This window comes from Narcine bancroftii, chromosome 4 (genome assembly GCF_036971445.1).
Source record: "Narcine bancroftii isolate sNarBan1 chromosome 4, sNarBan1.hap1, whole genome shotgun sequence".
In the NCBI taxonomy this organism is placed as follows: Eukaryota; Metazoa; Chordata; class Chondrichthyes; order Torpediniformes; family Narcinidae; genus Narcine; species Narcine bancroftii.
This window is the reverse complement of record NC_091472.1, coordinates 41,303,575-41,315,756: the sequence shown is the minus strand read 5'-3', so window position 1 is coordinate 41,315,756 and position 12,182 is coordinate 41,303,575. Positions and strand designations below refer to the sequence as shown.

Sequence of the window (12,182 nt, the reverse complement as noted above, 5' to 3'; positions counted from 1 at the left end):
CATATGGAAATGTGAAGCAATTGACAGGTCAACCAATAAACATAGAATACTTGTATTTCACAAATTCAACAGAATAATTTCACCTCCTGTTACTTGGGTATGGTCTCAACTTGCATAACTCAATGGAGCAGTTGGAAGAAATAACTGAACTTGCAAACCTGTGAACTCATAATCCAATCTATAACAATGGACAACAATTTTTTTTCAAAACGTTTGCTTCCTGAAAAACATTGGGGACTATGATAGACAACTTCAAACTGAATACAAAGATAACTTCAGAAGTGATGTATCATGTAGGAAGTTGGAGAACCATTAACTTTTATGAATTTAGGATGTTTAATTGCATAATGATGTTTATATATTGTGTTAGTTCAATTGACCTAAAAATGTTTAGTCACTGATTTTCATTTATACTCAGCATCTAATGCCAATCGTGTCAGTGTCCAACAATAGTCGACCTGCACTGATGAATTCCAGTTGCCTGATAACGCTTTTCCATGGTCGCAATGTCCTGGTGAAATATTTCACCCTGTTCGTCATTGACTGCACCAAGATCAGCAGGGAAAAGTCCAAGTCCAAATGCAGAAAATAAATTTTCAGTGATAAGTTGCACTTCATGGTTTTTTATGCTTGAAGAATGTTGTCAATCAGCTGGTTGTAGTTTGGTGCTCTGTAGTTGCCAAGAAAAATCTCAACAACAAGCATGCCAAGCCTAAGACAACATATGCATAGCGCCTGCACTGAGTGCATGCCCGGCCATACTTGACTGACCAAAAGAGCTAGGTTTATGGGCAATATACTAGTAAACTTAAAATCTGAGAGGAAATCACAAAAATAGGTTATATCTAATAAACAGTACAACATAGAAAAATGTTATGATTCATGATCAGCAGCCCAAATTCTATAAAATACACCTAACAGTGTTCAGGATCCAAAATCTTCATTGTCCAGTGAAATCATAAATTCCTATATACATGCTGAATATTCACCTACCCCACAGCCATACAAGGATGCTGTAGCAGCACTTAGCAAATCCAGATAGACTACTAATGCAGGCTAAGCAGTTTGAAACATAGGTCTTTACACTATTGAATACTATGAACAATTATCTTGAAGGCAATATTTAAATGTGAGTGGTGTATGGAAGTATTGTATCTGTTCCATAATTTTACAATCCCAAATCAGTAATCAAAAACTTTTGATTAACTCTCATAATTACGTTTAATTACATTAAAAATAATTTTCCTTGCAACCACAATACACATTGTTAATTTTTTAAAAAATACTCACTTATTTTTCAACTTTAAATCCAACAATGCTGTATGTAGAAACTGAAGAACTGAAAAGAAGAAATAGTTACTACTGCAATTTTGCAATTTACCTCTATTACCGAGCTCACCTCAATGAATCAAATTTTGGATTTTGACCATTGCTCTACAAGGATTTAAGAAGTTAATTTTGGTGAGTTTTCTTAAATTTAATGCACACTTCTATAACTTTATTTAATAATCTAACAAATTATGCTAATTGTTTCTCCCTTCTGGTTTAAAAAAAGTATTTTTCAATTCATTTATCTGATGATTTAAAATGACTTGGTCACATGAAAAAACTGTCTCTTTCTGGTTGTCAAGCTTTAAACACAGTATTAAACAAAGGCTTTTATGAACAAAACAGGCAATAAGGACAGCAGAAAGGTTGTTTACCATGGACAAGAAGGCACAACTTCTAAATTGAAGGTTGTTCATTTACAAAAGAGATTCAGGAGAATTTCTTCAGCCAGAGGGTGGTAAATTGTGCCATAAGTGTTCTGATTAGTAAGGGATTGCTTAAGGTGGTATGTGAGTAGGAAGGGAAGGTTGAGAATCACTGCTCTAGACCCAATTATTACTGAAATATTATGCTTGAGAAAAATTGTCATTGGCCCATTTCCTTTGGAGTTATGAAACTGTGCACATAACGAATCAATTTGGAATGATTAAAATAGTGGTTTTCAAACTTTTTCTTTCCACCCACATACCACCTTAAGCAATCCCTTATTAATCACAGAACACTATGGTATAGGGAATACTTAAAGTGGTATGTGAGTGGAAAGTAAAAGGTTGGGAACCACTGGATTCAATGCTGAAATTAAAACTCACCCTGGGGATGTATATAGAAAAGAAATTAAGTGCAGGCTTCAATCGACCAATTACATCAAAAAACAACACATGTTCAAAGAAAACCTACCCTCCAGGTAAAGAAGCTGCATGCATTTTTCACCTGCAAACACAAGATCAAATTAGTGATTAAAAATGCATCACTAATAGAAAAGGAAAATATCAAATCTCATGTTTTATCTTGTCCTGAATATCAAATCAACTGCATGCTAACTTTATATTGCACACTTCCTCCTACAATCTTCAGACTTTTAACAGTCAAATTTGGTTAAATTTAAGTACCTTCTGATAAAAGAAATTATAAAAAATGCTGTTGGAAACAAGTGATGATGAGTTTTCCAATTAAAAAAAAAAATCACAGGAGTCTAAGGTGAGTTAAAAAGCTGAAAATGGCAGTACTGCTGCTATTGCAGGCCTGGAAGGAGGAGTAGGGCAATAGACTTTCACGCTCCTCCACTGTATCCTACTGCACAGCTGTCCTGCCTGATTGTGCTCAGAGCAGATTTTATCACCTGCAGAAATAAGGAGTTTTTTCTTGGATTCTCAGAGGTCCATGCTCCAAGATGCCCACAGTCGGCAACCAAATGTGGAGGGTTGTGGGTGCTAAGGACACAGTGGATTGGTGCAGATTTCTAGAGCAGGAAGAACTCTTTTGAAGAAGAAAGCAGATCAATGCAGAGTACCAGAGCAGGAAGAGCATGTTCCAAGGACACATAAGATTGGTTCAGATACCAGAGAAGGAACATGTTCCAAGAAAAAGTGGATCAGTGCAGAGTATTAGAACAGGAAGAACACTTTCCAAGACAGCAGATCAGTGCAGAGTACCAGACCAGGAGGAACACATTTCAAGGACACAGCAGATCAATGCTGAGTACCAGAGCAGGAAAAAGAGATTCCAAGGACACAGCAGATCAATGCAGTGTACCAGACCAGGAGGAACACATTCCAAGGACACAGCAGATCAATGCTGAATACCAGAGCAGAAGGAACAGATTCCAAGAACACAGCAGATCAGTGAGGAGTACCAGAGTTGGAAGAACATGCTAATAATATCCCCACTAAGAGGGGCTTTGAAGAAAAGTCTGAAGGGAAGTAAAACCACAGCAGCAGACCAGGCTGTGGTGTCAGAACGCTGCAATCAGGAAGCTTCTGTAAGCCATGCTGGATTGTCGTAAGGAGCACCACACAAGAAAAGTGGCTGCAATGGCTTGGGTTCAGCAGCCAAAGGGCTCCTCAGAACTAGGAAAAGGATCCAGGATTTGTGTTGGTGAGCAGGCCTCCTTCTATGCCTCGGGTGCTGACAGCTTCCTAACATTTCAGGGTTCCAAGACTGGCAGCCAAGGTCTGATTTAGGTACAGGGCCTTGAGACTTGGATTCACTGCTGAACATGTCATGTAGCAGCTACAGAGGAGTAGGTGGCAAGATCTACAGCTACCCGAAGTCTCTTTTCACTTTCACTTTTCTTTCTGAATATCTTGCTGACTTTATGTTTGCCCTTTCGATAGATTTTAGGGTATCTTGTGTATATGGCAAAAAATAGAATCTTAAATCCTGAATCTTAAAAATTCCTTTACACAAATCATTGAAGCACAGACTGGTTTATCACAGTTTGTGACTAAATCAAAGTAATGCAATTTTAACAATAAAAAGTGGATACATACTTGAAGCAGGGCAGCAACGACAGTGAGAAGCAGAAGAATGAGATTAGGATCATTTTAATCAAAAAAGCAAGCATTATAAATTAAACCCTCCCTTCTAAGCTGTAAACTTCAGTGGTCATGTTAAAGTAGTTGCAGACTGTCCACTTCAGAACACTGAAAAATGTTCAACTTGGAAGTATGCCATGTAGAACATGAAATTATTCAAACTCGTCCTTAACTAATCTTACCCAAGCTAAAATTCTCCATGCATGCTGCAATGGAGTCAGTTGTCTTCCGAACATGGGCTTTATCCATTGTCAACAGTTCTCTCTTCAGGCAATTGGCGAGGCAACTAACCACTTCTTCCTCTAGATTTCCAGGAACACAGCCCAGTGCACTATAAAAGAACACAGGTTTTTTGCCTGAATTAAGCTTTTTGTGCAAATATATTAAAAAATAAGGTTATTTTTGTGGGTGTACAATATTTTTAAATATTTAAATATAACACAGGAGTCTCTTTATGTAGGGACCACCATTCTACAGATACAGTTTAAAAGGTTTATACAGTTTGAAGATACATTTACCTAAAATTATTCACTAACAAGATGAATTTTAACTGATTTAAATATTTTTCATTCTCAATACTTAACAAATTACTGATCTCATTTTTATGTCACTCTGCCACGAGATCTTCTTTCACTCCCAAATATTCTTCTTTCTGCAACTGGTGCACAAAACTTTCTTTAACATTCAAATTCTATCATGTTCCTGCTTCAGCTTTCTGGTCTTCAAGGAAAACAAATGCAGCTTCTCCCATCTGTCCTCATAACGGAGATATTCCACCCAGACAACATCAACATTAATCTCCTCTGAATCTCCACTCCAGTCAGTTCATCAATTATGTGACAGACAATCTTTTTCTTTTTCAATCTTTTTATTAATAATATTATTGGTAAACAGCACATGAGGAGAAGAGGAACACATACTCACCAAGACAAATAGTTACTTAAAAAGAAGTTGCTTTTAATTATCTTTAAACATGAAAACAGAATCAAACTTTAACATCACTATTGACTTACTTCACCTAACTTAACTCCCTTCTAATTCTAAGTGCATGTGTATGCAATGTGTGTATGTTCAGAAAAGTTATTTGATTCACAGTCCAATCTCATTTCTCATTCCTCCAAGTTCATTGCTTGCAGGCAATTCTTATGCTGTGCACAGAATTTAACATTTATAAAGTTCACCAGGCTTTGGTGCTTGAAAGGTAAATGGTTACTGCTCAGGAAGTTTCTTGCTGGTTCTCAGAGAGAGATTTGTTGTTCACTGGACACCCACATCTGATTCCTTTTTAATCAGCCACTCCAGTGTCTTGCTGATGAAACTTGCCCCCTTCAGGGTTCTCCAGATGATAAACTCTTTCTTTTTGGTCACCACAGAGTTCCTTTTTGTTTCTCTTATTCCAAGAGAAACATTAGACAGCCAGACCTCTCCTCTTGCATGAAACACAAGGGCTTTGACCAGGCCGTCTTCCAAATGGGGCTTTCCATAAGCTTGCCAGCTTGTCCTGTTCCAGTCCCAGCTTCTGTTACTGGCTGTAACACTGTAGAAAATCTCTCTCTCTCTGAGAGAAAGCCTGTTTGACTCCCTCTGCTTGCAAAACCACATGACCCTCTTAGAACATCTCCAGGCAATCTGCGGCTCCAGCAAGATCTTTCATCTGATGCCTTTTGTAAACAACAATCCATTAGTGAAGTCTCTTGAGCACCCTCCAAAGCTCTTCCAAAAGCTGTGGAGCCATTATGTCTAGCATTAGCAGAGCTCCAGCATTTCAAATAAAATCAGTTTTAAAGTCTAACAAATCCTTCCCAATTTATCTCCCCAAAACCATATCTGTATACTCTGTCACATCCCTGGAAATGATCACATGAATCTTTTGAAATGTACTCTTCTTTACATAGGGAGACCAATTTTGGGGACCATATTCCAGATGCAGCAAGAAATCTCTATTCTTGCATTCAAAACCTCTTCCGATAAAAGCCAGTGTAATGTTTTCCTTCCTAATTGTTAGCTTAATCATCACTTTAATTTCCCCACACCAAACACTCAGTTTTTAATTTCTCATAACTTAAATGGAAAACAGCTTATTCCATGTTCTTACTAAAGAAGATGACCTCACATATTTCCCCACACAATATTCCATCCACCCTTTCTATCAGCTGTTTTGAAAACAGAGCTGTCTCTCAAATCCGTACCCATCATTGCCAGATCCCCATGCTTTAATTTAGTTTGTATTCTACCACAGGAGTGTGGGATTCGGCTCCGAATCATGGGTCCTCTACCGGCACCACCTACGGCTCCTAGAACGCTTCCACCAGCGTTGTCTCCGCTCCATCCTCAACATCCATTGGAGCGCTCACACCCCTAACGTCGAGGTACTCGAGATGGCAGAGGTCGACAGCATCGAGTCCACGCTGCTGAAGATCCAGCTGCGCTGGATGGGTCACGTCTCCAGAATGGAGGACCATCGCCTTCCCAAGATCGTATTATATGGCGAGCTCTCCACTGGCCACCGTGACAGAGGTGCACCAAAGAAAAGGTACAAGGACTGCCTAAAGAAATCTCTTGGTGCCTGCCACATTGACCACCGCCAGTGGGCTGATAACGCCTCAAACCGTGCATCTTGGCGCCTCACAGTTTGGCGGGCAGCAGCCTCCTTTGAAGAAGACCGCAGAGCCCACCTCACTGACAAAAGGCAAAGGAGGAAAAACCCAACACCCAACCCCAACCAACCAATTTTCCCTTGCAACCGCTGCAATCGTGTCTGCCTGTCCCGCATCGGACTGGTCAGCCACAAACGAGCCTGCAGCTGACGTGGACTTTTTACCCCCTCCATAAATCTTCGTCCGCGAAGCCAAGCCAAAGAAAGAAAGAAGATTCTACCACAATACTGAAGCCACACTCAGTTTAAAAAAAATCACAAATGACGTGACATGTGACAATGAAGAAACTGACCTCTTTGGCCATCTGCATCTTCTAAGAATGTAATCACAACATTCCCTTCCAATGCTTCTTCATTCTCATCCATGTGCATGGACCTGTGCTTGTCTGGGTTGTTTTATCTACACTTGTCACAACGGGACGATACCCATGAAACCTGTGCTGTCTAACAACACCCAATTAACCTACCAACCCTCTACGTGTTTGGAGGGAGGGAGGAAACCCAATCACCCAGGGGAGAACATACAAACTCCTCATGGACTGCGCTAGATTCAAATGCGGGTTGCTCATGCTCAGCTGCGTTAACTGCTTCACTAACCGTGCCGCCCCACTTAGTTCCTCCCTTGTCCTTAACAATTGAAGGTCAATGCCATATTGGACTTGGTTATGTCTTATCAGCTTTGCAGAGGGGCAACAATATCATGAGGGCACAGTTAAAGTGAACAAACACAGTTTTTTTCCTAGTGTAGAAGTGTCTAAAACCAAAGGGTATAGGTTAAAGTCAAGGGCAGCAGGGAGGGGTGAGGAAGATTTAAAAGGGACCCAAGCAGTAAACTTTTTCCAGAATGAGGATGGTGCATACATTAAATGAGCTGCCAGAGACCAGTGGTGGAGCCAGATAAAGGACAGGAAATGTAAGAGGGATATGAACCAAGCATGGGTAAGTGGAATTAGCTCACGCGGGAAACTTGCTCAGCACCAGAGTGAGGTCAAAGGGCCTGTTTCCAAGCTGCATAGCTCTCTAGACTATAAATCCTCCCAATTCAATAATCAATGCTCCCAGCAAGCTAAGCCCAAACACAACAAGATTTTAACAGAAAATTAGTACTCAAAATTTCTGACAAGGGTGAGGATCTTGTTAACAGCCATTCCTTCAGACAATACTATTTTAAATTTACAGCTGGCCACAGATATATATTCACATGCAACAGTCTCCTGTTAGTAAGTGTTACTTACAATACAATGCAACCCCCAAAAACTAACATGTGCTCCAGGTCCTCTAACGATGACCCTAGTTACACAAGATGTTTCTATTAAAGATGGACACTTCGTCTATGAATCAGATTATGTAATTTCACAGCAAACATTCGGAATGGGAATTAGCGTGAGATTCAATTTATTCAAAAAGGAAAAATCATTCACTGTAATGACAGAAAAAAATTCAAACACGTGATATGCCTCCCCATGTCAGTGGTTGGACTTCGACAACTTGTCTTATATTTCCTCCTGCATTTGAAGACAAGTTTGGTTAAAACCTACAGAATTGTTTCTTTGATTTCTATTTTCAGATACAATATCTTTTTCTCTCCCACAGTTGATGCACAAATCAAACTAATGACCTCATGAAAATTGAAAGGATGCACGCAGAAAGATATAATGTTCAGAAATAAACAGATTATCGATGGAAGCTTCAGAATCTTCAAAGCAAGGTCTAGTGGATGATGGTTCTTGGGGAGATTGGAAAACAATAGGTAAATGTGCAAAACGGTAAGATGTGACCAGATGGAATAGTAATTTAATTCAACTAACAACGGTGAATGTTCAGTGTATGCATATTAGAAGTATCAGAAATAAATAAGGTGCATGGTGACCCTCGATAGAGCAAAAAGCCTTGCTAGCAGTGGTATCAATTAACAATGAAAGGAAATTAACTTCATTCAATATAATCACTGGAATGGAAATAGAAAATGACAACCTTTCCCGTCCTCCTCGTCAACAATCCCTTTGATTTATACTCCACTTAGCTGTGCATTTTCCATGGACAGCAAATCATTATCAGAACTGATAAGGAACTTCTAAATGTGCAAAATAGAAAAAATTGTGTAATTACCTTGCAGTTGCTCTTTTCAAGGGGCTTTTTGAATCCAGACCCCAATAAATTCCAACCAGTATTTCAATACATCTGTCAGTTTGTGAATTATGAACAGAATCTCTGTCTAGCTTTTGTAACAAAGAACCAATCTGAATTTTAAAGACAAAAAACTTTTTTTTAAAAAAAATGCAGGAGTCATAGATTTCACAAAATTAGCAATTTAAGTGTCAACAGTATTGAAAAATACAGGCAATGACAATAAAATCAAACTTGTTTCATCCACAATGAACACGTTTTTTAATTGCAAGAGATACCTGTGGTTGAAAGAGATCTGTTAGCCTAACATTGGAGGTTGGGAAGTCCTTGAAGTCTAAGTCTATTGTCCAGGATGAGGTTATGGAGTAGCTGGAGGTGCATGACAAGATCGGCCAAAGTTGGCATGGTAAAAAAGCTTGCCTTACAAACTGACTGCAATTTTTGTGAGGAAAGTTCAAGAAGGACATGCAGGGAATGTTGTAAATTTTGATTTTCAAAAGGCTATTGTCAAGGTGCCTCATATAGATGAGAGCCCGGAGAATTACAGGGGAGACACTAACATGGGTAGAGCATTGGCTAATCAGCAGGAAAGAGAATGAGAATTCAAAGGATCCTATCCTGGTTGACTACTGGTTACCAGTGGTGTTCCACAGGAGTTGGTGTTACGCTCACTTCTTTTTACGTGGTATGTTAATGATTCAGACTGCAGAAGAAATGGCTTTGTGGCTTAGTTTGCAGATGATCCAAAGATAGGTATAGGGGCAGTAGTGAGGAGGAAACCGCGAAAGGCTGCAGAGAGATTCAGACCGATTAGAAGTATAGGCAAGGTGGCAAATGAAATACAATTTTGGAAAGGGCACAGTAATGCACTTTGGTAGAAGGAATAAAAGGTCAGAGAATGATTTGGATGGGGACAACATTCAGAAGTGCAAAGCAACTGGGGAATCCTGGTTCAGGATACCCCAAAGGTTAACTTCCAGGTTGAAGAGGTGGTGAAGAAGCCAAATGCAATGTTGGCACTCATATCTTGAGGAATACAATACAAGACCATGTGATATTGAGGCTTCACTTGGAGTATGGGGTACAAATTTTAGCTCTTTATTGAAGAAAGGGCATGCTGGCATTGGAGGGGTTCAGAGAAGATTCACAAGAATGACTCCTGGAATTATGGTAATAGCATATGAGGAACGTTTAACTGCTCCTCGACTGTACTCCTTGGAGTTCTGAAGAATGAGGGGAGGACTCATAAAAGCATTTTAAATGTTGAAAGTCCTGAACAGAGTGGATGTGGCAAAGTTGTTTCCCATAGAAGGAGTCAAGAACAAGATGGCACGAATTCAGGATCGAAGGATAGGGAGAAATTTCTTTAGCCAGAGTGGTGAACCTCTGGAATTTGCTACTACAGGCGGCTGTGGAGGACGTCATTGGGTTTATTTAAGGCAGAGATTGATAGGTATCTGAATAATCAGGGTATCAAAGGTTATCTGTAGAAGGCAGGGGAGTGGAGCTAAGAAGGAGAATGGATCAACTCATGATTTTATGAACATCTTACAAGGTCCCCCCATCCTCCCTAGAATTTCCCAGCCTATCCAGATTCATTTTATAATTTATGCCCCCTGGTCCCTGCAATATTCTTGTGAATCTTTTCTGCATTTTTTCCAGCCAAAAAAAAAATCTTTCCTACAGCTGAGTGACTAGAATTGCAGAAGATACTCAGTGCGGGCTCGCCAATGTCTTCATTGCTCTGTTCCAGCACTCAATGCACTCACTGATGGAAACAAGCATACAAAATGCCTTCTTCAACAGGTAAACAGGAACTATGTGTACTTATTGCCAAGTTTCTCTGTTCTGCAACACTCGCTAAAGACCTACCATGCAGGTCCTGCACTGGTTTAAAAGAAAAACACAAAATTCTGCAGACACTGTGGTTGAAGTAAAAACACAATGCTGGAGAAACTCAGCTGGTCAAGGAGTGTCTTTTATATAGCAAAGGTGAAAATGCATAACCGATGTTTCAGGCTTGAGACCTTCAAGGCATGGAAAAATGTCAGCAGGCGTCCGAACAAAAGAGTGGAGTAGGGGGTGGGGGGAAGGAGGTGTAGTCACAAAGGCAGGAGGTGATAGATGGAGAATGGAAGGAGAGGTCAGCAGCGATTAAGAGAAGGAGGGATGGCTAGGTGAAGGGAGGGGAAAGGGGGAAGAGGAGAGCAGGTTCGCAGAAACCAGAAAAATTAATGTTAATGCCATCTGGCTGGAGAGTGCCCAGACAGAAAATTAGGTGTTATTCCTCCAATTTGCAAGTGGTCTTGGTGGAACAGTATACAAGGTAATGGATAGGTGAGTATGGGAGTGTGACACAGAACTGAAATAGTTGGCAACTGGGAGATTTCTGTCACTGGTGTGGACGGAGCGAAGGTGCTCAGCAAAGCAATCCCCCAATCTGTGCCAGTCTCTCCGAAGTATAGAAGGCCACTGGTTTAATGCACCAATATGCTTACACTTGTCCATTCTTTGCCCCACTTTTCATCTAGATCCTGTTGCAATCTTAGAATAAGATTTTTGCTCTATAATTATTCCATTTTTGTTGTTTATTGTTTAATGTCATGTACACAGAGGTACCAAGAAAAACTTATTTTTGTGTGACATACAGACAAAAAAGTGGTCACAGTCCAGCACCACTTTGGACAAAACCACAGGAAACAGTAACAAGATTAATGATGCCATTTAACTTTAACAACAGCATCATCAAAACAGACCCAGTGTAAATCTGGCATGACCATCACTCCAGTCATTGTCTTGACTCTGGTCTGGTCCCCTCTCCCGTCTGTTGGGCTCTCAATGTTCACACCAGCCTCCGCCACCAAACCGAGATACATTGCTCTCTGCTATCGTCACCAGCTCCCCTGCAGCACTCTCAGTGTGGTCTTTTGGATGAACCCTTTCAATGTCCTTCGTTTAATTTGACAGGCAATGTATTTAAGGATCCTTTATACCATTTCAATAGAATGCAACATCATTATAAAAGTTGCTATAAGTAGTTCTATAGCACAGAAACCAGCCCATCAATCCATCTTGACCATGCTGACCAAGTGAGTCCCATTTGCCTGTGTTCAGACCACATCCTTCTAAACCTTTCCTCGGTATGAACCTGTCTAAACGGACATGTCCCTCTCCTCATAAATCACGTGAGGTCCCTCTGCACTTAAATCGTCATCCACAAATTTTTATATTCTCTACTCTTGGAAAATGTTATTACTGTTTATCTTATGATTTTATAAACCTCTTGAAGGTCCCCCTTGGCCTACTATTCTCCAGGGATAATAGTTCCAGCAGACTTTCTTTATAATTCAAGTTCTCCCAGTCCCAGCAACCTTCTTCAAGTTCACGTTTAAATTCATTGTCACCTGATTATACACGTACATGTTCAATTTGACGAAACAGCATCTGACAGGACCACATTGCACACAGACACCAAGTACACCCTAAACACAAACTACATATAAACATAGCTGTCCAAAATAAATATAATAATGGCA

At 40.0% G+C, this 12,182-nt stretch overlaps 1 protein-coding gene across 8 annotated transcripts in view; it reads right to left on the bottom strand.

Moving 5' to 3' along the window:
• Nucleotides 1–12,182, bottom strand: part of thada (THADA armadillo repeat containing) — a 466,325-nt gene that overhangs the window by 450,563 nt on the left and 3,580 nt on the right. For all 8 annotated transcript variants that reach the window (XR_011355652.1, XM_069931122.1, XM_069931123.1 and 5 more), the window contains exons 3-6: nt 8,629–8,759; nt 4,046–4,194; nt 2,227–2,259; nt 1,291–1,339 (exon numbers count right to left, since the gene is read on the bottom strand). Coding sequence is in view for 7 of the 8 variants with exons in the window: in XM_069931122.1 (XP_069787223.1) it covers nt 1,291–1,339; nt 2,227–2,259; nt 4,046–4,194; nt 8,629–8,759 (362 nt within the window). In the remaining variant the exon portion in view is untranslated. The remainder of the gene's footprint in view (nt 1–1,290; nt 1,340–2,226; nt 2,260–4,045; nt 4,195–8,628; nt 8,760–12,182) is intronic.